General features: G+C 43.3%; 1 protein-coding gene across 2 annotated transcripts; it reads left to right on the top strand.

Moving 5' to 3' along the window:
* Positions 1-1892: 1892 nt before the first annotated feature.
* DCT (dopachrome tautomerase) lies at positions 1893-20304 on the top strand. Of its 2 annotated transcripts, none has more exons than XM_071806671.1 (8): positions 1893-2392; positions 11249-11548; positions 12011-12111; positions 13144-13307; positions 14887-15066; positions 15173-15308; positions 16713-16914; positions 19045-20304. In XM_071806671.1, the coding sequence occupies exons 1-8, from the start codon at positions 2092-2094 to the stop codon at positions 19224-19226; spliced, it is 1566 nt and encodes a 521-aa protein (XP_071662772.1). In that variant the 5' UTR covers positions 1893-2091; the 3' UTR covers positions 19227-20304. The 2 variants fall into 2 exon arrangements, with proteins under 2 accessions (XP_071662772.1, XP_071662767.1); XM_071806666.1 differs by having other exon boundaries at positions 13141-13307.
* The last annotated feature ends 4249 nt before the right edge of the window (positions 20305-24553 follow it).

The following is a 24553-nucleotide window of genomic DNA, read 5'->3' as shown; positions in this document are numbered from 1 at the left end:
CGTATTATCATTTATCCACTATTCCTTTTCTGCACACTGTAATTTCTCTGAAGATTACCCATTTCTCCTTCCTCGTGTACTCCATTAGAAGCACTTTTCCCTGCCTTACCTGCCTCGGTACCTCACCTTCCTCTGAGCTCACTCCTGTCTTCTATAGGCTCTCAAATGGCAATAGACACCTTTCTATGGGTGTCTGAACTGAGCCAGGTTTGATGGCAATGTTTGCATAGACACATATGTTATGTATAGATACCTCGGTTTAGGGTTTAGTCAGCTAGCTGAATCTTGTCCATGTTTTTTGGTGTTTTCGTTGGTGATGCTGATGAATGTGTGTTCATTTGAATTGCTCTCAGATGGTATGTTGGTGACTTTGGTTCAAGGTATTGTCTAACCTGGGTGTGTTCAGGTGCTGAGTAGTACAGGGAGGTGCATTGTTCAGAGTTTTTATGAGTTAGAATCTCCATTTATAACTCCTGAGCTGCTTCAACATATTTTTTACTAGCAACTAGTCTTACTTTCTGTCTTTTTCATGTGTTGTGTTGAAAGCAGCAGGCAAAACCAAGTTCCAGGTAAACTGAATCCTAAGGGAGAAGAGTTGAAACCCGTTTCAGACTATGTGGCATTGCTAATTGACTCTGTACTTCCAAAAATGAGGTAGAATCATATTCTAGTTTATCTGGCAAGTAACAGATTTTTTTTTTTATATAAAGACTGGAGAACCTGAAAGTGCTGATGACAGTGTCTGCAGTCTGGATGAACTTCTTAGCTGCATGACGACAATAAGTTTGCCGCATAGATAATATACTTCTGCTAGAATGGTATGGTTGAACATCCATGGAAATACTGAGTAGTACAGACACACCCACAGCTGTTTTCATTATACATACTTACAAATGTGTCTAAACAGTTTGGTGTGGAGAGGGGAGGCAGTGAAAGCTTTTAGTGAAGCGGGGGAGTTGCCAGCTTTTATTCAGTGTGGTGGAGCTGAACTAATATTAATGGCTATTGCTTCAGACTCCTCTCATGACTTATCACTACTTTATTTTGATTTATTAGTTTTACTCCTCTAGCACATAGGCGTTGCATTGTGGACAAGAACTGCTGCATTCTAGCAGCTTTTTAAATAATTTTTGTCGATGTCATGAACAAAACCACTTGCTTGCATGTCTGGTGTGTGTATTGATCTTACAGACTGTCTCCTACCAGGTGGGTAATAAATGCTCAGCTGTGACAGTTCTGAAAGTCTAGCAGCCAGACCAGCCCCAAAACAAGCTCTGGTGTAATGATGGAGGAAGGATTGGAGAGCAAACAAGGACCACTCACACTTTGAAAACAATTAAATAATTTATTTTGCATGCAAAAAGGCTATTAAGAAGAGAATCCTTCTCCGCTTGCCACTCAGATATTTAGAGTACAAGCACTGGAGCTCTGCAGTCAGCAGGTGGAGTCTCCATCCCAAGATGTTACTGCCAGGCTTATTAATTTTTGTTAACGATGAACCTATATCCTCTGTAATGCCAGTTCATTTTCTATTGCTACAGCTTCAGTGGAAAGTATTATCCTGCATTGAATGAACTGAAAAGTGAAGGGGTTTCCTCATCTATTTATCATCTGTTTACAGGGTTGTAATTAAAAGAATAAGACTTTTTCTCCAGCCACCTCAGCTAAAACAATACCATCAATTTCTCAAAGCTCATGAAAGTCCTGCAGAATTAAATCTGAGGCATTCACCCTCCTGACAAGCTTCAGAGCCCACAGAACTTGCGTTCATGCTGGAGCCTTTTCTGCCCTTGATGTCATGTGCAAAACACGAGGATTTGTGCTGTGCTAATCCCTCTAATGAGGGTTTCTCCCAACCTCTATATAAACCTTGCTCAAAGCCGTGGCTGCTGGGCAGGCACCGCAGAGCCAAAGCTCCTGTCTTTCAAACCGCATTCAAGGCAATTAGAGACCGAGACTAAATAAACACCCGATACCAGCATCCTCAGTGGTGAGAGAGATTATCCCCCTTGGCTGGGGCACGGAGCTGTGGTGCAGCTGGGTTGTCTCACGGCAAGGATCTCCCTGCTCCCCTCACTCAGGCCAGCTGTCATGGGCACCCTGAGGTGGCTCTTCTGGGCTGGACTGGGCTATCTGAGCTGCTGCTGTCCCCCCTGGGCGCAGGCCCAGTTCCCCCGTGCCTGCATGACGGTGGATGCCCTTCGCTTGAAGCGCTGCTGCCCAACCTTGGGGACGGAGCCCGGCAACATCTGCGGATCCCTGCAGGGCAGGGGACAGTGTCAGGGGGTGCAGGTGGACACTCAGCCCTGGAGTGGCCCCTATACCCTTCGAAATGTGGATGACCGGGAACGATGGCCCCTCAAATTCTTCAACCAGAGCTGTCGGTGCACAGGTGAGAGGGGTGCTGGGAGGAGGGGATGGGGGTGGATGGGTCTGCTGACCTTGCTCCAAAGGCCAGAAGCATTCCTGGTGATGTCAGGCATTCAAATATTATCAGTTTCCTAAGTATACTGCCACATTCATGATACTAGCAGCAATTTTTCAGAGCGACAGAGCTGAACAAGTGTTTTTTCTCATGCAAACTTTTGGGTTTTCCTCTCTCCCCCTGTAGCTGTCCCCATAGCCACCCATCACCTTTCTCTGCAGAGGTTTGGATGTTTCACTGCTGCGTTCAAAGCTCTGTCACTGCTGATCATGCCTCAGTGAACCTGGATCAGTGTGCATTGATCATAGGACCATAGACTCAGTTTCCTGAGTTGGAAGGGACCCACAAGAATCATCGAGTCCAACTCCTGCCCCTGCACAGGACAACCCCACAGTTCACACCATGTGTCTGAGGGCGTTGTCCAGTCTCTTCTTGAATACTGTCAGACTTGGGGCCCTGACTGCCACCCTGGGGAGGGAGGTAGATTTCTTCCTCTTGGAGCAATACTTTGTAATACAATGTACCCCCGTGCACTGAAAAGGGGTGTATGACTGGCTGCGGTCTTTCCCAGGGTCATTACTGAAGTCTACAACTCACTTTGGTCTGAAATGGGTCTGTACAACCACCAAAGAGACCGTCCTGTCCTTTTCCTCCCCACCTCTGCCCACTTCTTCCCACTTGTGCTTCACACGGGCTTCCACATTCACATGCTGGAGGTAAAACGGATCAGGGTACCAATGTGCTTGAAGGATAACCCGGCCAAAAGGACCAAGTTTTAATAAGAGTAGTTCACTAGTGCTGGCAGGAGGGAGGGGATAGGAAGGTGAGGTCAGGGCAGGATAAGACAATGGACCTTTTTTCAGCAGCAGCCCTGGTTGGAGGGTTAAGATGAGCAAGAACTGCAGCATCAGCCTGGGCTGCTTTGCGGGGCTGGCAGGAGATGGTGCCAGCAGTCAGGAAAAAGGTATGTCTCAAGCACTGAAGTCACCTGCTAGGCAGGTTTCAAATGCAGCCTGGGATTCCTTGTTGGAAACATAAAGTTGCTTTAATTTTCTAACATGAGAAGAATAGCCTGCTTTCCTTCAATCTGATTTTTAGAACTAGCTGAACTATTTCGTTTAAAATATACCTCAGCTTTCACTATCAAAAAAGCCCAGATCAATCTGAGAGAGAAGTGTTGCAGAAAATTTCAGCCCAGAAGGTTATGTTTTGCAATGCTGTTATCAATTGAAAACAGAGATGTAGTGCCAGATAACTTAAATGGATAGATTGTGTTACTGAAGCTCCTCAAAATAACAATGAACTTTAGAGTGTAAATCTATTTTTATCTCTTCCTTTGACTAGATTTCAAATGCTTGTGTGGATGTGCTTTTCCAAACACTTTACAAAAAAAGAAATTATGTAGTTTCTTTTCCATTTTAAAGGTTCTTATATACTTCCAAAACTAAAGTCAAGTATCACAAACAGGCACGGACCCTAAGTCAGTAGAGCATTGAAGCACATGGGCATACACCAATATTTACGTGGTCTGAGTAATTAGAGCATTAAAACCTGGGAATAAATTGAAAAGTAATGTAGACAGATGTGGTCTGCATGGGTAGACATTAGTTTGCTTGTCCAAGCAGAGGTAAGCACCAGTATTTGATATTTGCAGGACTGGATCTCAGTTACATGTTCAGAATGTAGTGTCGTTTCATTCAGCCTTCGTCTGGTGAGCTGTCCTCTCTTGTTGGCTTTTTAAATCTGGTTTCTCTTCATTTCTACTCTGTTGTTTTTATTTCATGTGTTGTATTCCTCTTTCTCCATGCAGTCTTTGTCATCTAAATATACCAGTGATAAAACAGTAATGTGGCAGGCATCCTTAAAGGAGATTTTTCAGAAAGATTTCCTGGGCTCTACTCTGCTGTGATCAGTTTGATACTGCATGCAAAAACATTTCTAAGAGAACACTAAGAAGTTGTGGTCAGTGGGGCAGAGTCTAGTTGGAGGCCTGTATCTAGTGGAGTGCCTTAAGGGTTGGTACTGGGACCAGTACTATTCAATATATTCATCAATGACTTGGATGAGGCAATTGAGTGTACTATCAGCAAGTTTGCTGATGACACCAAGCTGGGAGGAGTGACTGACACGCCAGAAGGCTGTGCTGTCATCCAGCGGGACCTGGGCAGGCTGGAGAGTTGGGTGGGGAAAAATTTAATGAAATATAACAAGGGCAAGTGTAGAGTATTGCATCTGGGTAGGAACAGCCAGTGTAGAGGAAAGAGACCTGGGAGTCCTGGTGGACAGCAGGGATGACCATGAGCCAGCACTGTGCCCTTGTGGCTAGGGGGGCCAATGGCATCCTGGGGTGTATTAGAAGTGGGGGTGGTGAGTAGGTCAAGAGAGGTTCTCCCCCCCCTCTACTCTGCCCTGGTGAGACCCCATCTGGAATACTGTGTCCAGTTCTGGGCCCCTCAGTTCAAGAAGGACAGGGAACTACTGGAGAGAGTCCAGCGCAGAGCAACAAAGATAATGAAGGGAGTGGAGCATCTCCCTTACAAGGAAAGGCTGAAGGAGCTGTGTCTCTTTAGCTTGGAGAAGAGGAGACTGAGGGGTGACCTCATTAATGTTTATAAATATATAAAGGATGAGTGTCACGAGGATGGAGCCAGGCTCTTCTCGGTGACAACCAATGGTGGGATGAAGGGTAATGGGTGCAAACTGGAACACAAGTTTGAGAAGAATTTTCTTCTCAGTGAGGGTGCCAGAGCACTGGAACAGGCTGCCCAGGGAAGTTATGTACAGACGTTAGGTACAGACTACCTATTTAAAACGGTTCCTTTCTTGTGCAAATTGCAACCTGTGTGCAAAGGCTCTTTCTAGAGTTTTAAGATTATAAATGTTTGGTCGTGTATGTGCTTGTCTTGGCACTGTTTAATTTATAGTTTAGATATGGTGTAAACGACAAGCTATGGGAACTCCAGCTGCCATGTAGCTGATTATATCTGGTTAGACAATGCCATTAAAGCGTGTGACATAGCTGATGGCTGTATGGTAGGAAACCTGGAGGAGCCATGAGGAACAAGGATCAGCATTTTCCAAAGTGGGGGATTCTGGAGTTCTCACATTTGAGCTTTCTGCTAGAAACCTAATAGCTATGCATAAAGGACCTTTGAACATTTGGCTGTCTGTTGTAGCTGTTCACTGCGGAAAAAATGTCTTAAAATCATATCCATCCAGGTCTGGGTGCAGAACATGTCCGAAAAAAGATCCAGTTTTACTTCCTACTTTTTGTACAGAGAGCCTTGGTCAAAAAGACATAAGTCTACTGCTTGCTGCATGTTTCACTCAGTGTGTTGGTGGCAGCAAAAATAGAATATCTAGAAAAAAGATGTGACATGAATGTAGTTGTGAGGTTGCAAAAAATTTTTAGTTCCTGTCTGATTTTAGTTTTGAATCCATTGCATATATTCTACAATTGGTTTGGATGTACCTAATATTAATTCAATTTATATAAATTCTTAAACTGAAATGACCTGATGACAGTTCCTGACAGTGTGCAGTACTATATCAAGGGGAATATGGTCATTTGTATTTCAATAAGCTGTATGTGTTGCCACCGAAAAAATGTTGGATGCAGCAGTTTAGATGAATCTGAAAATTGATATTTGTAACTAATTACACAACAAAGTTGTATTTCAGTGATGTAATTAAATTTAGTGTAGAAGAATCCTGGTTTAGAAGACTTAAGAACTAAATGTTAGTTTGACATCCAAAGGATAAAATTGTACTAATAGTATACAGATCTGATATAGCATTTAAAAAACTTAGTACAGAAGATTATTTTGTAAAAACCACTTCAATCAGTCGTACTTTTGGTAGTACAGATTGTGACAGTGATTAAACAATGACGTAGTTTGACTTTACTGAGGAGTTAGAAATAATTCATCATTTTTCCTGACACTTTCTGATTTTGACGTGTGGACATGTGTTGGACATTATTTTTTTTTGTTGTTGCAGTAGTTTTATAAGAAAAAAAAAAATCAAATCTTTTTGATTCCTGTGCAATATATAGTCATTCTGGGGAGAGAAATTTTAAACTCTACTGTTTAGCTGCAAGCAAATTGCCAGTTAAGCCATGTAGCTGATATGATGGCCCTCCCATTAAGTGAAAGTGAGCTTTTGAAGTAGTTCTAAAATACACTTCATTTACTTATTGTAGGGCAAGGTGGCTGTAGGATAATACTAAATTATAGCCATACGTTGATGACCCTGTTAGAGCCTGTGCTAGGTACAGATCTCCCACATCCTGCAGCCTAACAATATGTCCAAATGAAGAGCTGGAAGAGACAGAAGATCTAACTATTTGTCTCATGTGGTAGCAATCCTGATCCTACTCTTGGGATACTGCAGTACGATGGTGTTTCAAATCTAATATCACTCCTGTTCTAATGAAATAGCTAAAGAAGTCTGAAAAGGAGCCCTTTCTCCCCATCCAAAAAATGGTGAGTATTCAGCTGGTCTCAGTAGAAAGAAGAGATGCTTAGGCAGCTGCCCAGATTTCATCTTGGTACAATAAAACAAGGCAGGGAATGGTGAGTGTTGGATGAATTCCTTTTTTACTAAATAAAAGACACTGACTTGATAGAATTACTAATTTATGTTATGCTCAGTGTCTGAAAGCCAACCACATGCTATGACTTTGTTCAGAGGTAGAGAAATCCCTGTCTGTGAGCTCAGGCAATCAGTGGGGTTGAGAATGAGCTACAGTGGTACGTAGTAACTGCTGTTAGCATATACCAGTGATGTGTATGAGCACATACCAAGTGTCATGCCCTAGAAAGTGTTATTTTCTCAGTGTCATCCCCATGGCATGGCCCAGTGGGAGAAGTACATGGACATAGTGCCTATAGAAACAGACAGATTGACCTAACTTGACCAGGAAAGAGCACCATTAATGATTATGAGATTAGACGTGGAAGAAAACAGCTCTTGAGGCATATGAACCCATCTCCAGACAAAAGGGTTAGTGGGGAAGACACCTCAGATGATTTCTTTTTTTGCCCAGCAGCAGTACGATGGTCATTCCTGGAATCACTGGAACAAGGAGGGAACATCTGGGCCCCAACTGTGACATAATTTCCTGGCTGTGAACCAGAACAAACATCCACACTACATTATCTAGGAACCACAAGGCATGAGAATAACCTCGGTTGTCCCTGGCATAGCCTCAGAGAGTTAGTACACTGAGTTGCTCTGTATTAGTCACTGAAGGCAAAAAATGCTAAGGCATGAATACTTGCATGTTCTTATGGTCCCTTTGTTCAAAAGAATCTTGAAAGGCTTTCTCTGTCTTGCTGACAATGTCTACTGTGTGCTATATCCTGATACTACAGTGGAATCATAGAATAGTTCGGGTTGGAAGGGACCTCTAAAGGTCATCCAGTCCAACCCCCCTGTAATTAGCAGAGACATCTTCAACTAGATCAGGTTGCTCAGAGCCCCGTCCAGCCTGGCCTGGAATGTCTCCAGGCATCTACCACCTCTCTGGGCAACCTGAGCCAGTGTTTCACCACCTTCATTGTAAAAAAATTCTTTCTCATGTCTAGCCTGAATCTCCCCTCCTTTAGTTTAAAACCATTACCTGTTGTCCTGTTGCAACAGATCCTGCTACAAAGTCTGTCCACACCTTTCATATCAGCCCCTTTTAAGTACTGAAAGGCCACAAAAAGGTCTTCCCAGAGCCTTTTCCAGGTTGAGCAATCCCAACTCTCTCAGCTTGTCCTTGTAGAAGAGGTATTCCAGCCCTCTGATCATCTTGGTGGCCTCCTCTGGCCCCTCTCCAACAGGTCGATGTCTTTCCTGTAGAGGGGGCTCCAGAGCTGGACGCAGAACTCCAGGTAGAGCCTCACCAGAGCAGAGCAGAAGGGCAGAATCATGTCCCTTGACCTGCTGACTGCATTCCTTTTGATGCAGCCCAAGATATGATTGACCTTCTGAACTGTGAGAGCACATTGCTGGCTCATGTCCACCTTTTCATTCACCAGTACCACCAAGTCCTTCTCCTCAGGGCTGCTCTCAATCCCTTTGTCCCCCAGCCTCTATTGATACCACGGGTTGCCCTGACCCAGGTGCAGGACTTTGCACTTGGCCTTGTTGAACCTCATGAGGTTCGCATCAGCCCACTTCTTGAGCTGGTCCAAGTCCTTCTGGATGGCATCCCATCCCTCAGGCATGTCAACTGCACCACTCAGTTTGGTGTCTTCTGCAAACTTTCTGGGGGTGCACTCAATCCCATTGTCTGTCATTGACGAAGATATTAAACAGTACTGGACCCAGTACAGACCCCAGTACAACACTTGTCACTGATTTCCATCTGGACATTGAGTCATTGACCACTACTGTCTGGATATTACCATTGGATTAATTCCTCATCTACCGAACAGTCCATCCATCAAATCCATATCTCTCCAATTTAGAGAGAAGGATGTTGTGGGGGACCATGCAAAGGGCCTTACAGAAGTCCAGACAGACAACATCTGTGGCTCTTCCCTTGTCCACTGATGTAGTCATTCCATCATAGAAGGCCACTAGGTCATTCAGACAAGACTTGCCCTTGGGGAAGCCATGCTGGCTGTTTCAGATCACCTCCCTGTCCTCCATATGCCTTAGCATCTTTTCCTTGGTCTTTTCACACAGTAAAAGCTCATTTCCTATGGAAGAATGTCTGGTGAAGTGGTGGAAAGAATGGACCCTGTGGGTGACTTCGTAGATTAGGTGGTTAAGGGAAGAAATCCTGTAGAGCGTCAATTAGATATAATTAGCACCTGCCCAAGGGAAACAGCTGAGGAGCCATTGGTCTACCTGGCTCCAGATGCCGTACAGGTGGAGGAAAGCTTTTTTCCTATTAAGATAACTCATTGTTTCAAGCTTTTGCTAAATGGGCGTCTTGGGCATCAAGAGCTACATAGTTTCAAAGGGCCTTCACTGAGGGTGGAGTAGGCACTATCAGAGTCGCAACAAGTGACTGGTGGAGTTTTCTTCTGGTACCAAGACCAGATGGGACAAACCTGGTTCTACACTAACTTTGGTTCTGTTAGTGCTATATTTCTATGTGATGCTTATTCAGTGTTGTGAGTAGATGGGTTGTTTGATTTATGGAAGCGTGACCACCAATCTCAATAAAGTTTGTTGATAGATCTTTTCAATGGTTAATTCCTGCTTTGCTCCCCTTCTCTCAAAACGGGTTGAATTGTGCCTTTGGGCATGAGGGGCCAACAGCTACTTTCCAGAAGTTAATGATCCATGTACTGAAATTTGTGCAGTATACATGGCCTAATTATTCCTGATATTTATCATCAGGTCAGAACGGTCTGGAGTATGTGATGAGCCCTAATAGCTAGGCTGAGTTGTCAAGAACAAGCAAATATACAGGTAATGGAGTACACCAAATTCACAACAGCAATTGTGGTCTTCTGATGGGACTCTCAGGATACTGTGACAAAATCAGCCTTCCACGTTGCTTAACCTAGGGCTAACCATAAGCTACACAGCCATCTTGGTAAGGGCTCTTGTAACCTTGAGGGTCTTTGAAATTGGTAATAAGCCCCATATCCCTGACAATATGAAATCTTACTTTAATGTTAACTGTTGTTTTGTTTATAGATTCAACCCTACAGCCTAAGGATGTCTGCCATCCAGCCACTTACCCTTCTCCATGTTAGCCTGAAGCCTGTCCTGGGTCTGACAGCACTGATATGTGTGGGGAGCAGTGAGATTTTGTGGCATTTTGGAAGACAATTGGCATGGATATTGTGGAGTGGGTGCATGTGTGAAGTTGGAAGGAGAATGGGCTTAGGGAGTCTCAGTGCAGATTTTGGAGAACTGAGTGGAGATCCCAGAGGAGCTCTGGTTGCCTCTCCTCTCCCTTCTTCCCCTGACAGCAATGCCCACCGTCCAACACCGGTGCTATGCCAGCATCTTCCCTGTGTGAGGGCAGGAGGCAGATATCTTCTGCAGGAATGGTCCTTCCCCGCCTCCTCCGGCACCAAAAAAAGATGAAGTGGGGCCTTTCTGTTGCTGCTGGCAGTCTGCCATGCTGGGCAAGAGGCCATGCTGAAAGCAAGCTCTGCTTTCCTGGGCTCTTGCACCACACTAGAGGGTCTGAGCTAATAAACCGAAGTGCACTCAACTAGTTGCCTTAGAAGCAACGCCAGTGGGGAATGGTGGTACCACAGTGTTTCTCAGGCTCTTATTGCAGCACCATTTATTTAATAATGCTTAAAGTGTGACTGGCAGAACCCCTGGTGCTTGTCCTGGGTTGTGTTTGGTCCCAGGTACACTGTTAGCAGGCGTTAGTTTTTCCTAGGTTTTATCCCTAAGAGAACTGTTTTGTTTGTGGATTTTTTTTTCTGTGCTTAAGGATCCACACGAGCTGACCTTTTTTTTGGGTTCAATCCTAGAAGTCTGGGAGTATTTGTGAGCCGATTAAGCAACACACTTCACGATGTGCTTAACCTGAAATGCTCAGCCTTCTGTTTAGTGAGGCTCCTCATGTGCCCAAGGGCTTCATGGAGCTCTTAGCACCCTGAGGTGTCAAGCCTCTTATCCAGCACCTCACCTCCGCAACTGGCTGAGTGTTATTCTTGGCCCTGCTGTGGGTCTGGGAAGCAAGCCATCCTCCTAGTTAGGCAATTGGCAAAGCTGCCGGTCTGCTCAGCTGTCATTCCTTCCAGGAACTAGCTTCTCCAGGCAAAAAGAACACTAATTCTTAATTCTTCTGCATTTCAGTGTTAGTTTTCTCTGATTCATAATGTCATGACCGCTCTTTCCCTCTTGATTCAGGAAACTTTGCTGGCTATAACTGTGGTGACTGCAAGTTTGGCTGGACTGGCCCCAACTGCAATGTGAGGAAGCCACCAGTTGTCAGGAAGGATGTCCACTCCCTGACAGCAGAGGAGAGAGAGCAGTTCTTCGATGCTCTAGACCGTGCAAAGACAACCATGCACCCAAACTATGTAATTGCAACTCAGCACTGGTTAAGTCTGCTTGGCCCCACCGGAGAGGAACCACAAATTGCCAACTGTAGTATCTATAACTACTTCGTTTGGCTTCATTACTACTCAGTCAGAGACACGCTATTAGGTTAGTGCTTTTCTTATCCAAGGTGCTCTGCAGGTAAAGGAAAGGGTGAAAAGTATGTTGGCAGGTTATGGAAAATGCTAAGGTCATCGTGATAGATACATGGTGTAAGTCCAGCAGCTGAGCAAGAGAACGAGATAACGTGGCACATATTAGCAAGGAGCTGAGATTTTAGACAATAAGACCACTTCTTAAGCCCAAAATCCACTAAGGTAATAAGAAATCTTTGGAATATCCAACTTTTGGGGCAATGTGAAGTTTTGAGAGACACTGAAGTGAATATCCACAGAGGAGTTTATTTCACTTGTCCCATCTAAGTGATGTAGCTTCTGATGTGCACACTCGTTCCAAAGCTGCAGAGCTGAAGGTTTTTGTTTAACTCCACTCCAGGCAATAGAAGAAAGTGCTGTCTTTCTGTCGAGCCTCATCTGGTGCCTAAGTGCTTATTTTATCTTCCCTTTGTAGGACCTGGCCGCCCCTTCACAGGTATTGATTTCTCCCATCAAGGACCAGCCTTTGTTACTTGGCACAGGTATCACTTGCTGTTGCTGGAGAGAGACCTGCAGGTTAGCTGAACAGCCTTGCACTTTCCTCATGCAGCTTCTCTCTTTTTCTGTGTGACTTTGTCGAACCAGCCAAGGGTAAGCTATTTCCTAGGACAGATTCCTACCCAAACTCCCAGGAGTGGTTGCTCATTGATCTTTTTTCGTTTAAAGTAAAATTAGTACTTTCAAGACACTGAGGACTAAACAGTTTCTCACTGTGAACAATGATGTGTGGAGATTTTTTTTCTTCATCTTCACAAAAGAGGACAGAAGATGTGAATCAACAGTGTTTATTAATAAAATCAAAGCCACACCTGCACATAAAACTTGTTAACAGATATTGTCTGCTGATGTTGAAGATACACTTATGAAGGCAGCTCTAATTATTACCCCTTTAAATGTGCCATGCCATACGTTGGATACATGCATATATTTAGCAATAAATCTTTTAAATAAATATATATTAATGTACCTGGCAGTCAGTTGCCAAAACATTGACTCATTTTTAATTACACTACTTTTACATTGACCATGTTACTGTATTTTAGCCTTGGAGATCTCTAATGAAAATGTTTGGTATCAAATTAGCTGCAGGATCTCACTAGCGTGAAATTGTTTCTAACAAGCAAACACGAGCAAATTCACTGTGTTCCTCTGTTAATAAAAGTTCAGAGTTTCCCTAGGGGTAACCTTTCTAGAGCAAAAGCAAACCGCGTGCACAATTTTACCCATTGTCCATTATCACTCAAAAAGCCTCTTAGTTGCTTAAGACTCGGTTGATCTCTGCTCCTACTCTCCTGCTCAGTCTCTGAGTTGGTAGAAAGCCTGACATGGCCAAAAGAAGTTCAGCCCAACAGTAGAGAAACTACTGACAAGGTCTTTTCTTGGACTGATTTAATGCCCCAATCTTTTGAAAGGAGTTGGAACAGCACTTGGAAGTGTTGAAATGGAAATTGAAAAGCAGAATACCCAGTGAAAACCTGCAGGAGTCCCTTTCTTTTTCTTTCCTTTGAAGGTGATTCCCTGCTAATGCTTTCCTGTCCATTGCAGCAGCTGATCGGCAATGACTCCTTCGCGCTGCCCTACTGGAACTTCGCCACAGGTAAAAATGAGTGTGACGTCTGCACAGATCAGCTCTTCGGAGCATCGCGACCGGATGACCCAGAGCTGATCAGCCTGAGCTCCAGGTTCTCCCGCTGGCAAATAGTTTGTAACAGGTATGAGAATACCTAGAGTAAGCTTGCACACTGACCAAACCTTGCTTTCGTTTAGTATTGACAGCATGGGCTGCTCTTCCAGTGTGAGTGAGCATCAGGAAAAGAGCCAAGACATCATTTTGAAACTGGAAGTCACCATTGCTTTGTGTGTAGATGATGCTGTGTATATTGGAAGTATATTTTTCTAGGATGATTCTTTTGGTATGGGGTTTTAGTAAATTCAGTCAAATTGAAGCAGCCAAGAGTCTGAAGAGTTTGCACGTTGGCAAGTATCTTTTTAAGGAAGAAATGCCTATGTGTTGGTTCTATGTAACAAACACCCAACTGATTTTGGCAACAGAAACAGAAAACTATTTTGGTATATAGGAAGCTAGAGATAGGCAGAAAAATTGTATTGGGTGAGATCTTAACCCTTATATATTTAGTGCAGTTTGGGAATTTACTTCAACGTGACTGAGATTTCACATGAAAAGCAACACAGAAACAGCCAGGAGCTTGCTGCCAGCTCTCTGTAGGCATATACTGATTCGGGTGAGGGCAGGGCTTCGACATGAAGGATCGGGCCGCTACAACATAAGATGCTGCTGGTTACAATACTCATAAAATGTTATACTCTTAGCTCCAGGGCAGCTTGCAGTCAGTCAGATGGAGGTACCAAGAGCTCAGGGCTTTTCAAAGGAGTGTCTTTTTCTGAGTACCTAAAGAACTACTTGAAATTGTATCTTTAGGCACCAGTTGGCTTTAAATCTTGCCCCTGCTTTTTCTCTAAGATAATATTTTTTTTTTCCTTGAAAACTGAAGTGAATAAACTTTTGCCTTGCCAAGGGTAAACAAAAAAGGGTTTTTGTTTACTCCAAGAGTTTCTGAAAATGCTGTCTTTTTTTATACTGAATAGCACAGAATTTTTTTCACAAGTGTTACACTATTTTTTTCCTCTTCCTTCCCTCTTTTTCTCCCTGGTATAAACTACTTGCTCCCCATTAGCTAGTAGGCAAACCTGCAACAGCAGGTTATTCTCCAGGCCCTGAACAAGAGGATGTAATGCACTGCAGTTGCTTTTCTTCCAAAGGGGATGAGGGATGGAAAGTGAAATCTTGTTTTCTGTCATTCCTTGCATTTTCTTAGCCCACCCCACAGGGGGACTTTCCTGTTTATTTTCCTCTAGTCGTTACCCAGGACTGAAAGGTTTTCAATTCAAAAGACTCTTTGAGATTCTCTGGCAAAAACTGTTCTTCCAAAGACCCTTGGGAGGGAATTGGGCGCGAAGGGAGTTGTGCTTGCCTTTACTAAAGCATCCTCTCTCTGTCGAGAGTGAGCCTGGTGAGTCTTGGTCCAAATGACTGATGACCAGAGAGGTCACAGAGCCCCAAGAAGACATAGTACAGTGGCAGTCTTGCGATAACTTCATGTCCCAGACAACGAGAGGTGAACCCAGATGCCTCAGGAGGTGCTGATCCCTAACCCCTGCTCTCCTCTGACACGCACAGCCGAGACCTCTTTTGTACTACAGGAGAAAATGCCAACAAACCAAGCATCATCACCCTCTTTTAACCTGTTCATCTTTCTGTTTCACATGCAGTTTGGATGACTACAACCGCCTGGTCACGCTGTGCAATGGGAGCGACGAAGGGCTGCTGCGGCGGTGGCCGGCTGGGGCATCCAGCAAGCAGCTGCCCACCGTAGAGGATGTCAGGAGGTGCCTTTCCCTGCAGGAGTTCGACAGCCCCCCTTTTTTCCGCAATTCCAGTTTCAGTTTCAGGTTTGTCCTATGGCTCCTTCAGAGCTGACTGAGTCATGAGTTTTTCTTTATGTGTGCGTTTGTCAGCAAATTATGGTTACTTCGTGCTGCTTTTACCCATCCACAGGAATGCGCTGGAGGGCTTTGATAAACCAGGTGGAGCCCTTAACTCGCCGATGATAAGCCTTCATAATTTGGTTCACTCTTTCCTGAATGGGACCAGTGTTCTACCCCATGCAGCTGCCAATGATCCCATCTTTGTGGTATGTCTTTTTCCTCCAGAGCGCGTGGCAGTGTCTGTGGCTCAAAGGCAGCTGTCTCACCAGAGATTCGCAAAACATCAGTAAAATAAATTCTTTAAATAGAAAATAAGTTTTTTCTCTTTTCTTGGATATTGCCATGCCTACCTAATGGTCAAATGAAAGCAGAAAGAAACCTCAGGGTGATTTGTAAAATATAAAATAAGTTTATAGGCAAAAGAGCTGCTATTCCAAGTCATGTTGTCCTAAATCCTTTGATTAGGTGGTATCTAAATTTAATAGCTTATATCTGACAGTTTTGCAGCAACAAGATAAACTGAAAGTGGGGTTAGTTATTTTTAGAGTAGTAGACTGAGTAGTTTGTTTCTTTGTTTAAAACTCCACTGGTTAAAAGGAAGCACATCTAATTTCAGGGTCTCTTGGGGAATAGAAATAATGTGATTTCACTGACGCTTTGGTACATTGCTGCACGGCAATGAGCAGCACAAACAGCAATGTGCAAATAAAAAGCCAACAGTTGACTCTGCTCACACATCTTTCCTAATAAATTACTGCCAATTTCTTTTCCTCTTTGTTAAATTAAACCACAGAGATTATATAGAGAAATTCTAATACAATTATTTTCTTTCTTACTTTTATTTTAGGTTTGCTTTCTTTTGTTGGAAAAAAATAGCCCAAATACTTATGTACTGGTTCTCCAGCTTATTTCCTTAAAAATTCTTGAGTTTCTTCATTAATTCCTCTCTTGCACAATGAAATCTTCATTTCACTATGCTATAATTTTACATGCAAGATTATTTATTTTCCATGAAATATTTTCAAGGTTTTTTCCAGGGTCATAATTAAAAAACATAAGTGCATAAAAAATTAATTTGAACTGCCCCAGACATTTGTAATAGTTGTCTGAACTCAACTTGGAAACAACTTCCCTGTATTAGTACTCTGTAGACCTCTAGACTCATTGGGCAAGATCTAATTAAATTTGCGGGTAACTGGAGCTGTGGAACTGGTGGCACACTATCAAATGAGCCTGCAGGTATCGAATTTCTTGCAATTTTGCATACCTCTTCAAACATGAGAGAGAGTAAAATATGTTTTAGAGGCACATTCACCTGAATGAGCTCAGTGGGCCCTCACCCAAGAGGACAGACCTGCTCATTCACAGTGAGCTGATATTAAACTGTCTGGAGAAAGAGTTTATTATGAACAAGCAGCAACAGGGATCTATACCGCAAAATGTCCCATGCAGGAGATCGTTTTACTTCATTCTCATGAGCTTTCCTGGTTTCCTGTTCTGTAGAACCTACTGAAATTATATTACCCTCTTCTCTCCCAAGAGCTGCTGCCACCTTAGGCGATAGCATTTTAAATACTGTTGAGTCTGCTTATCCATGCCTGTATTTGCAGGTTCTTCACGCCTTTACTGATGCCATCTTTGATGAGTGGATGAAGAGGTTTAACCCCCCTGACAATGCCTGGCCTGAGGAGCTGGCCCCCATTGGTCACAACAGATTGTATAACATGGTCCCTTTTTTCCCTCCTGTCACCAATGATGAGCTCTTCCAAACTGCGGAGCAGCTCGGCTACACCTATGCCATTGACCTGCTAGGTATGTCTCAGAGGTGTGGAGGCTGTTCCAGGCCAAGAGATGAGAGCTCATGTTTTCAATTACATGGGCATATGGAAAATTAGGCACCTTTCGCAAAACACTTGGGTGTATTCACCTGCTCACTAGCAATCACATGTAGCACAGCTAGTTACAACTCACCAGATAAACTGTGGTAACTACAAATATGCAAACCCTTAGTTTGCTCTGCTGCAAAACACATCAACAAACTGCTCTGGCATTGGTGGTGGTGCTCCTTTTGGGCTTGAGGAGTCTTTGATTTCGGCTCTTGCTCCCAGCACTCTTTATGCCTGTTACAGGATCCTTGAGCCTGTAAGAGTTCAGGTGCTCTGCCAGGGAGATTGTCTGGCTAATGCCAGTTATTAGAAAATACTTGTTTTGCACAGGACCCTGAATGATACTGTACCATGAATCTCATTAGAGAAGAATTCAATTAATCTTTGAATACCCAGGAAACATGTACCTGGATGTTTTGTGTTATAAACCCCCAGTTTTAAAGATTTTCCATGCCCATAGTTGTGATATGCCTTAGGGTTTGCCTATTTGTTGAAATTACCTTTGATACAAATCAGATAAAGACAAAAGAAGCAAGAAAACAAAGTATTTATGGACAAAATCCAAAATTTGCAACATGATTTATAAGTATTTGTAGAAGGCGCAAGTGTAAGAAATACATGAAAACCATGCTTAAGCTGCTTTACCCAAGATCAAATATGAACAGTTTCTTTCTCCACTATGGTATTCCTTTGAGAGGCAGTAGGTGCTTATCTAGCTTGTGTGGCCAGGAATTTTTTCTAAATGCTTACCATGTATCTGTGCTTTTAAACTCTGGAGGCTGTTTAAAGTTCTATAGACTGCAAAAGACTGTCCTCGTCCTCACGGTGCCCTCATGCAGGGCAGCCCTGACTTGTGGCAACATGCTAACTGCTTCTGCAGTGCTTTTCTCAGGGGTGTCCCCAGAATTTCCCCTGAGAATTTAAACTTCTCCTTTAATGGAGTTTAAGTTTTCCTCCCCCTGGACCCCTGTGCCACTGCTGCTTTGGAAATGCTGCTGCCCCTTGCGTGTGAGGTACCCAGGGAGGGGCAAAAGCAGCTTGTGATTCTACTGCCTCTCAACTCCCATTGAAATAAATTGTGATCTCACTGTGAAGCAGCCTATTTATCACTGTCTTCATGATCAGTGTTCAGAGAATAAAGTTTTTACATTAAAACCTTTCTCTTTTAGCTGAATATATAACTTATTAAAAAAATTAATTTTTGGATCCTAGTGAATCTGTGCATGATTGCTCTCCACTCTTTTGTTGACAGAGACTACAGATTGGGGTGTTCAACATCTAGTTGCTTTTGTAGTCAGTGTGACATCTCCTTGAGCCATTTGGATTTAAGCTTGTATGTCCAAGCACCTTTTAAATTCCTGAAATAATTTGATAGTTTTTTTGTGAATACCTAGTCAAACATAATTATTGCCATATTGATACATGCAGCTTATTTCAGAACAGGAGAGCAGGCAGTTATTGCTTCTAAAAGCATAAATGACAACACAAAATAAAATTATTCAACCAAGTGGAGTGGGGTTATTATAAGAACAGGCAATCTTATCTTAGAAGACAATGGTTCCCTAGAAGTGGTTCATAATCAGCGGATGCGATCTGGAGCTGATCAGCAGAACCACACTAAGTAATGTTTTCAGTTAAAAGTTTGTGGTCTGTAGGAATGTTTGAGGGTTTTCTGTTGATGAGATTAACTTGGAAACAGCTACGCTGAAATGTCATTATAGAAAGAATTGCTTAAATAATTCATAATTTTGGCCAAATTAGATAAGAAAATGGCCTTTTTGTTTTGTTACTGTTAATCTTTCCTGTTCTCAACACTTTAATTTGTATGAAAGGCTGAAATTTAAATTCAGCTGTAGACTTCTCTGGCAGGAAACATCTCTGAGTCTGGCATGCTTGTCGGTTACACGGTGCATTACCAGCTTCCCCTGTGGGCACTGGGTCTCTAAGCCACACAAGCAATCATAATTACCAGGCTGTGGCATATTTTCTTTCTTCCATGTGACTGGAGAAATGAAATTCATGAGCTATCCTCACTTCAGACATCTTGTGTTTCCAGGTTCACTTGAAGAAACCCAAGCCTGGGCTGTCATGGTTGGAACCACAACTGGAGGAGCATTTATAGCTCTGGCTGTGTTTGTTCTGCTGCTTGTACTTTTCCTGCACCGAAGGCAGAGAAGAGGCTTTGAACCACTGATGAACGTGAGCTTCAGCCCCAAAAAGTACACAGAAGAGGCCTAATGCCCTTGCTTTGTTTCTTTGCTCATTCTTGTAGGAAGTGACCTTGATTGCCTTATTGAGATCTTAGCTGAGTATTTATCGCACGCTCCTTTGGCAGCTGACTACATTGTTCTCACTCAGGTTTTCCTGTTATCTAGTGAATTGTTAATATATGAAGTCTCTGGGTACATATGTGCAAGGCCCAAGACAGGCTAAACTTTTCTCATTGCTAAACATTATCTGGAGTGTGTGACACTTGTAAATCATCCTCTATAGATTTAGATTGAGACAGCTATGAATCTAAATAGAAGAAAACCAACTTGAATAGCCAAGATTATTTTCACCTCAACGTATTTTTAATTTCATTTAGCAGCTCAGAGATGTGCTGGAAGTTATTAACTCTACATACATATTTGAATAACACATTATTTTTACAGTTATCAATAAATATTCTGAATAACATAGTCTTTTTTAAGGTTCAAAATGTTTCATGCTGTTTCACAAAACACTATAGGAACTCCCTGGTTATAGTTTATTTTAGAATCATGATCAGTTCTATGTCATTTACAGTCAAGCTGATGTTAGCAGTAGGTAAACCTCTAAACTCAAATTCCCCCAAAATTTAAGAGCAGGATTTCCCTGACAGCTAAATATAGACTTGTGTTTTACCTCTATGTTAGGGACCTGTGACAGAAGTTGAAAATGGTGCTTGTCCTTCTCTATTCTGACTCTGCTGCACTGTTTCATGAATTTAGAACTAAATTTACCAGGACTGAAGACTGAGCTAGCTCTCATTACCCAGGTCTGCAGGTAGGGGATCAGGTTTGGATGTGGCATTCCCTAGACCACATCTTAAACATTCCTTTATATATTCCCTATGTATTTCTTTATTTAGACATATATTTGGACCATATTTTGTTTGCTTTCCCATGTTATCTTAAGAGAGGTTTTTTACAGAGCAAATGAAGTCCTGAACAGATCATGTCAGATTTGTTGCATAATATGTTACATTAATGGAGTGCACAGATTTTGTGTTTTGTAAGGTCCTGACTCTTAGGAAAACTCTGCTTTTGTAGCCTTGAATAAAAAATTCCAGTAAGCAATGCTTTCTGATATTTCTTCTAGGCCTGTTCAATACTAGCCATGTGGACTGGAAAGATCTCAGTAGATCTTTACATATACTTAATTTGAATATGAGGAACTCACAAAACTTACCTCTAAAATGTGGACTTTTTAGGACAAAGAGAAGTTACGATTTGCTCACCACACACTCAGGTAGTCCTTACTGCAGCAGGTGGACAATGATGTCCTGCTGTTTCTGCTATTCTATGGTGCCTTTGGGGGTTCCCAGCACATTTGTTCCTGGCTTATGCCCAAGATGTCAGTGATTGAAGCTCTTTTTGTGCAGCTGCTCAGCCCAGTACCCTAGCTTCCAATTCAGGTTGCCTTTTGGGGGTTTTTACCATGTAGGGACCAGCATTAATTGGTGCTGAGAACATCAGCTGAGGTCTCCAGAGACCTGGATTGGGCATGTGTCATATCACTTGGACCCTGATGAGTGTCAGTCTGAAGCTGGGTCTGAAGTCTCCACATGTCATTCTCAAGGAGGAGATGTCAACCACTTTCCAGCACAAGACAATGAATCTTCACATGCACCAGGTCCCGCTAAATGGTGATTTAGAGATGATGTTGGATGGAGATTGACACCTTTTTGTCCTTCAAGTGATGTGAATGCCAAAGTTTAGGAGACAGACTAGGCTGCTACTTCCAAGGGTGAATCAGATTTTTCCTTGGGGTCACAGGACATAGTGTGTGCCCAACTAGCTTCACCAGCTTGGAGGTTTGGATACTGCTTCCCCAAGTGTTTGCTGCCCTGGTTATGGGCAAGTGACAGTGGCAGTGAAGTGGAGGAAGGAGAGAGACAGGGGAGAAATGTAAAAAGAGTGGCATAGCAGCTAACTTGTTAGAACTAATTTTGCTAAGAGCGGGAGGGTTAAACATGGGAGAGTTTCTCAGTTCTCACTTGTAGATTGAGTGGAAAGATGTTTTGCTTTCCAGAAGAAAAGCAATGAGGGCATTAGATTGATACTATGCATTTAAAAAATGTTAAGGTCGAAGATCCATGCGTTACTCTTTCTGCTTGCTGGGCCTTAGTTTAATAATTACGACTTTAAAACTGTGACTGGTCCTAACAGTTGCTTGTAAAATCTGACTGAAGCAAGCTCTATAGCAAACACAACCTGCCCTCTCGCGGCTTACTGGAAAATTACCTGGTGCCACTAAAAAGCTGTTTTCTCCCTTTTTAAAAAGTGCAACCAAGGAAAGGTATGTCCTTGGTGAAAGGAAGAAGCACAGGTAAACTTTATACAAAATGCTTAAAAAGGAAGAAAGTTGAGCATAGGCACATTATAAAACTGCTGGAGGAAATCCTGTAGCAAGTCTGATTGTAGAGGTTGCTTTTACGTGTTTTAATGTTCCACTCCTCCTAAACTACAGAAAAAGCATTTTTTTTATTGCTGGTTTATGCAAGTGTTAGTAAATACCTGCAATCTATTGGTGCATAAATTGTACTGAACCTGATCTTGCCAGGGTGAGATGAAACGGGACTCTTCTGTCCCATAACTGCAGGAAAAGACTCTCACTGACTCCTAAACCGAGGGAAACAAGGCTGAAAACACACCACCCCCAGTCTCCACAGAGCCCAGCACACCCTGGGATTTTGGTCCTACAAATCAGTGCAAAGCATGACCACTGCTGCTGGAGTCAGTGTGGGGTGGGGGGACAGAGCAGTGCCCGCTGGGGTGCCCTGCCCTCACACTACTGGCAGCGCTGCGCTTAGCATGGGCACCCAAATGGGGACAGGGAGGGCAGTGCCCACCTGGGAGGGGGGACACTGGTGCCCAGGAACCACCTCTGCCCATCGCTTTTGCCTCTCGCATTCATAACTGAGCAGTCATCCAGCCCAGGCCAGGAGGGAAGGATGAGGGACCAGCACATCCATCCCCATGGTCACTTTTTACTCAAAACATTTTGCTGGCAGATGGGAGGTGCACTCCTGAATGACTTCAAGCTGAGGTGGGTGTAATCATTCACCGTCACCCCCCTTTAAAACAACTCCTGCTGAATTAAAATTCTTCTGACAAAAGGGTCTGAATCACACGGGAGCATGTAACATGCAAATGAGATGTTTAAGCTCTGGAGAGAGAGAAGTGCTCAAAACCATCTCTTTCTCAGTCTTTTTGTTAGCTAGCTTCCAGCTAGCTTCCAGCTCTGTGTGTCGAGCTTTTGTGTGGATTGTCTTTCTGAGGAGTTTAATTCTCTCTAGTCACTAGTTAATTGCTCTCCCAACTGGCTGTACTGGATCTGTGGGCAGCTAATGCCTCTTTCTGAGTCATCCCGTGGGTCGGGTGCCTAATTTTTTGACTCTGTAGTAAGCTGGTGGCAGCCACATCATCTCTGTCAGTCAAGGCCTGTGCCTTTGTGCAAATGATTATCATGCAAATTCTCTGAAGGAATCAGTGAGAACCTGTTTTCTGAATTAAATAAAACCTCATTGCTAGCTACTTAGCTAAATGCTTGAAAATGAATCTGTTCTGATTCCGCTCCTGATTTAGGAAAGAAGCGGTGTAAGGTGACCATATCTTATGGCTATTATTATAAAATTGGAAGCTGCAATGCCATTACTGACCCTCTACTTCTACTAACTGCTTACTTTACACTGCTTTTGGGAGAAATATTGTGTGCCTGTGCTTGTGAGGGGAGGAAAAGAGAAAGCAACTGATTCAAAGACTGTCAGCTAAATTCAGTGGTGAAGACATACACTTACAGAACAAGGCATGCAGGCTGATGGCAACTGGGAGGGAAACCTGGTTTCCTAAGCTACCCACTTTGGCCCTTTATGCTTTCTATATGCAGCCAGTTAAGTGACCTGCACACAGCTGCCTGGAGAAAATCAAGTTACAAGCAAGGCTGCATCTATGATCCTGCTCTACTTCAGTGCTCCTGAAGCTGAGGCACAGCAGATATTTGTTAATCAGAGCTCTTTGCTAAAACTAGGCTTTCCAAGACCTAGGAGGCCAGAAGAAATGGTACCAGTGCTGGCCATCTTTTTACATACCAGCTCTCTCTTCTTGTGAGGGGGCATCCATTTCCTCTCCTAAAGGATGAAAAACCATGGACATAGAAAGTTACCTGGGTTTCAGATTAAGCAAATGTATAAGCCATTGCATTGTACAGGTCCAAAATCATGCACTGATACTAGCAGGTTGCCCTCCAAGGATGAAATATGAGAAGCAAGTTCCAGGTATGCACCTAACTGTAGAGTCTGCAGGTCTGATTCACTTTGCCTGTCCTGATCTTCACTGATCCAGTCTGCACCCATGTGTTTCCCCGTCAAAGGGCCCTGAGGCCACCCTTGTGCAATGACAGATGAGATTTGTAGACAGCAAGTCAGCTACTAAATGTCGTGGTGAGACTGAGAGACCTGGATTTGGGAGTCAGCTTGAAGAACAGATTAGAGTGAACTATCAAGCTATTCAGTAAAGAGGGAATAAGTAGTCTGGGCTTTTCCATAGCAGATGATCCCTCCCTGTATGTCTCTCCTCCCTTCACTGCTTTGCTGTCTCTTGCCTGTTGACAAACCCATGAGCCCTGCGCAAGTTTAACAGGCAGAATGGAAAGTAAGTATGGGCTGACTCCAACCATTGCCCTTGGCAGCAAGTGTCTGAATAAAGGAAGTAGTCACTTGATCTCCAGCTCAAATGGAGTCTTTTCAGCCCACATCTTTGCCCTCCAGCTTTCTCACAGATTAGATGAAAAAGCTCCTTTTTCAGCTTTGTGGTTTTACCTGTGGTGATTCTCCTTCTGTGCTTTCTGATTTTCTGCGGTCATGTAGCAGGGGTTTCAGCTGTCTGTTTTGGATACAGTGAATTGTATTATGTGGATTGATACCTTGGAGACATGTCCTTAAATGTTCAGTGGTGTGACCACAATGTCCCTTCTTGTGGTTTCCTTCACTTGGTGATTTCATTGCTGCATTCCAGGCTGCTTCCCGGCCTATTTCTCTGCTATCCATCCCTGAGGGTTTGCTCTCATGGCACCAGTTTCTCATTTCTGCCTTAGAAGAAGGTCTCCCAAGGCTTTTTTGGGTGCCTTTTGCTTGAAAACATCTTTCAGTAGCTTCTTTTTTAATGTGGAGGTGTTATTGTTCAAATATCTGTGACAGTTTCACAGCTGCTTCCTCTGCTTGAGTTAACTGAAAAGCTACTAAACACAACAAATGCTTGGAAGCTATTATTGTCAGGAATAAACCTGATGACTGACTTCTTCTGAGCCGGTTGCCACCCATT

Source organism: Patagioenas fasciata, chromosome 1 (assembly GCF_037038585.1).
Source record: "Patagioenas fasciata isolate bPatFas1 chromosome 1, bPatFas1.hap1, whole genome shotgun sequence".
NCBI classification, from domain to species: Eukaryota; Metazoa; Chordata; class Aves; order Columbiformes; family Columbidae; genus Patagioenas; species Patagioenas fasciata.
The sequence above is the reverse complement of the archived record's forward strand: the minus strand, read 5'-3'. Positions and strand labels throughout refer to the sequence as shown.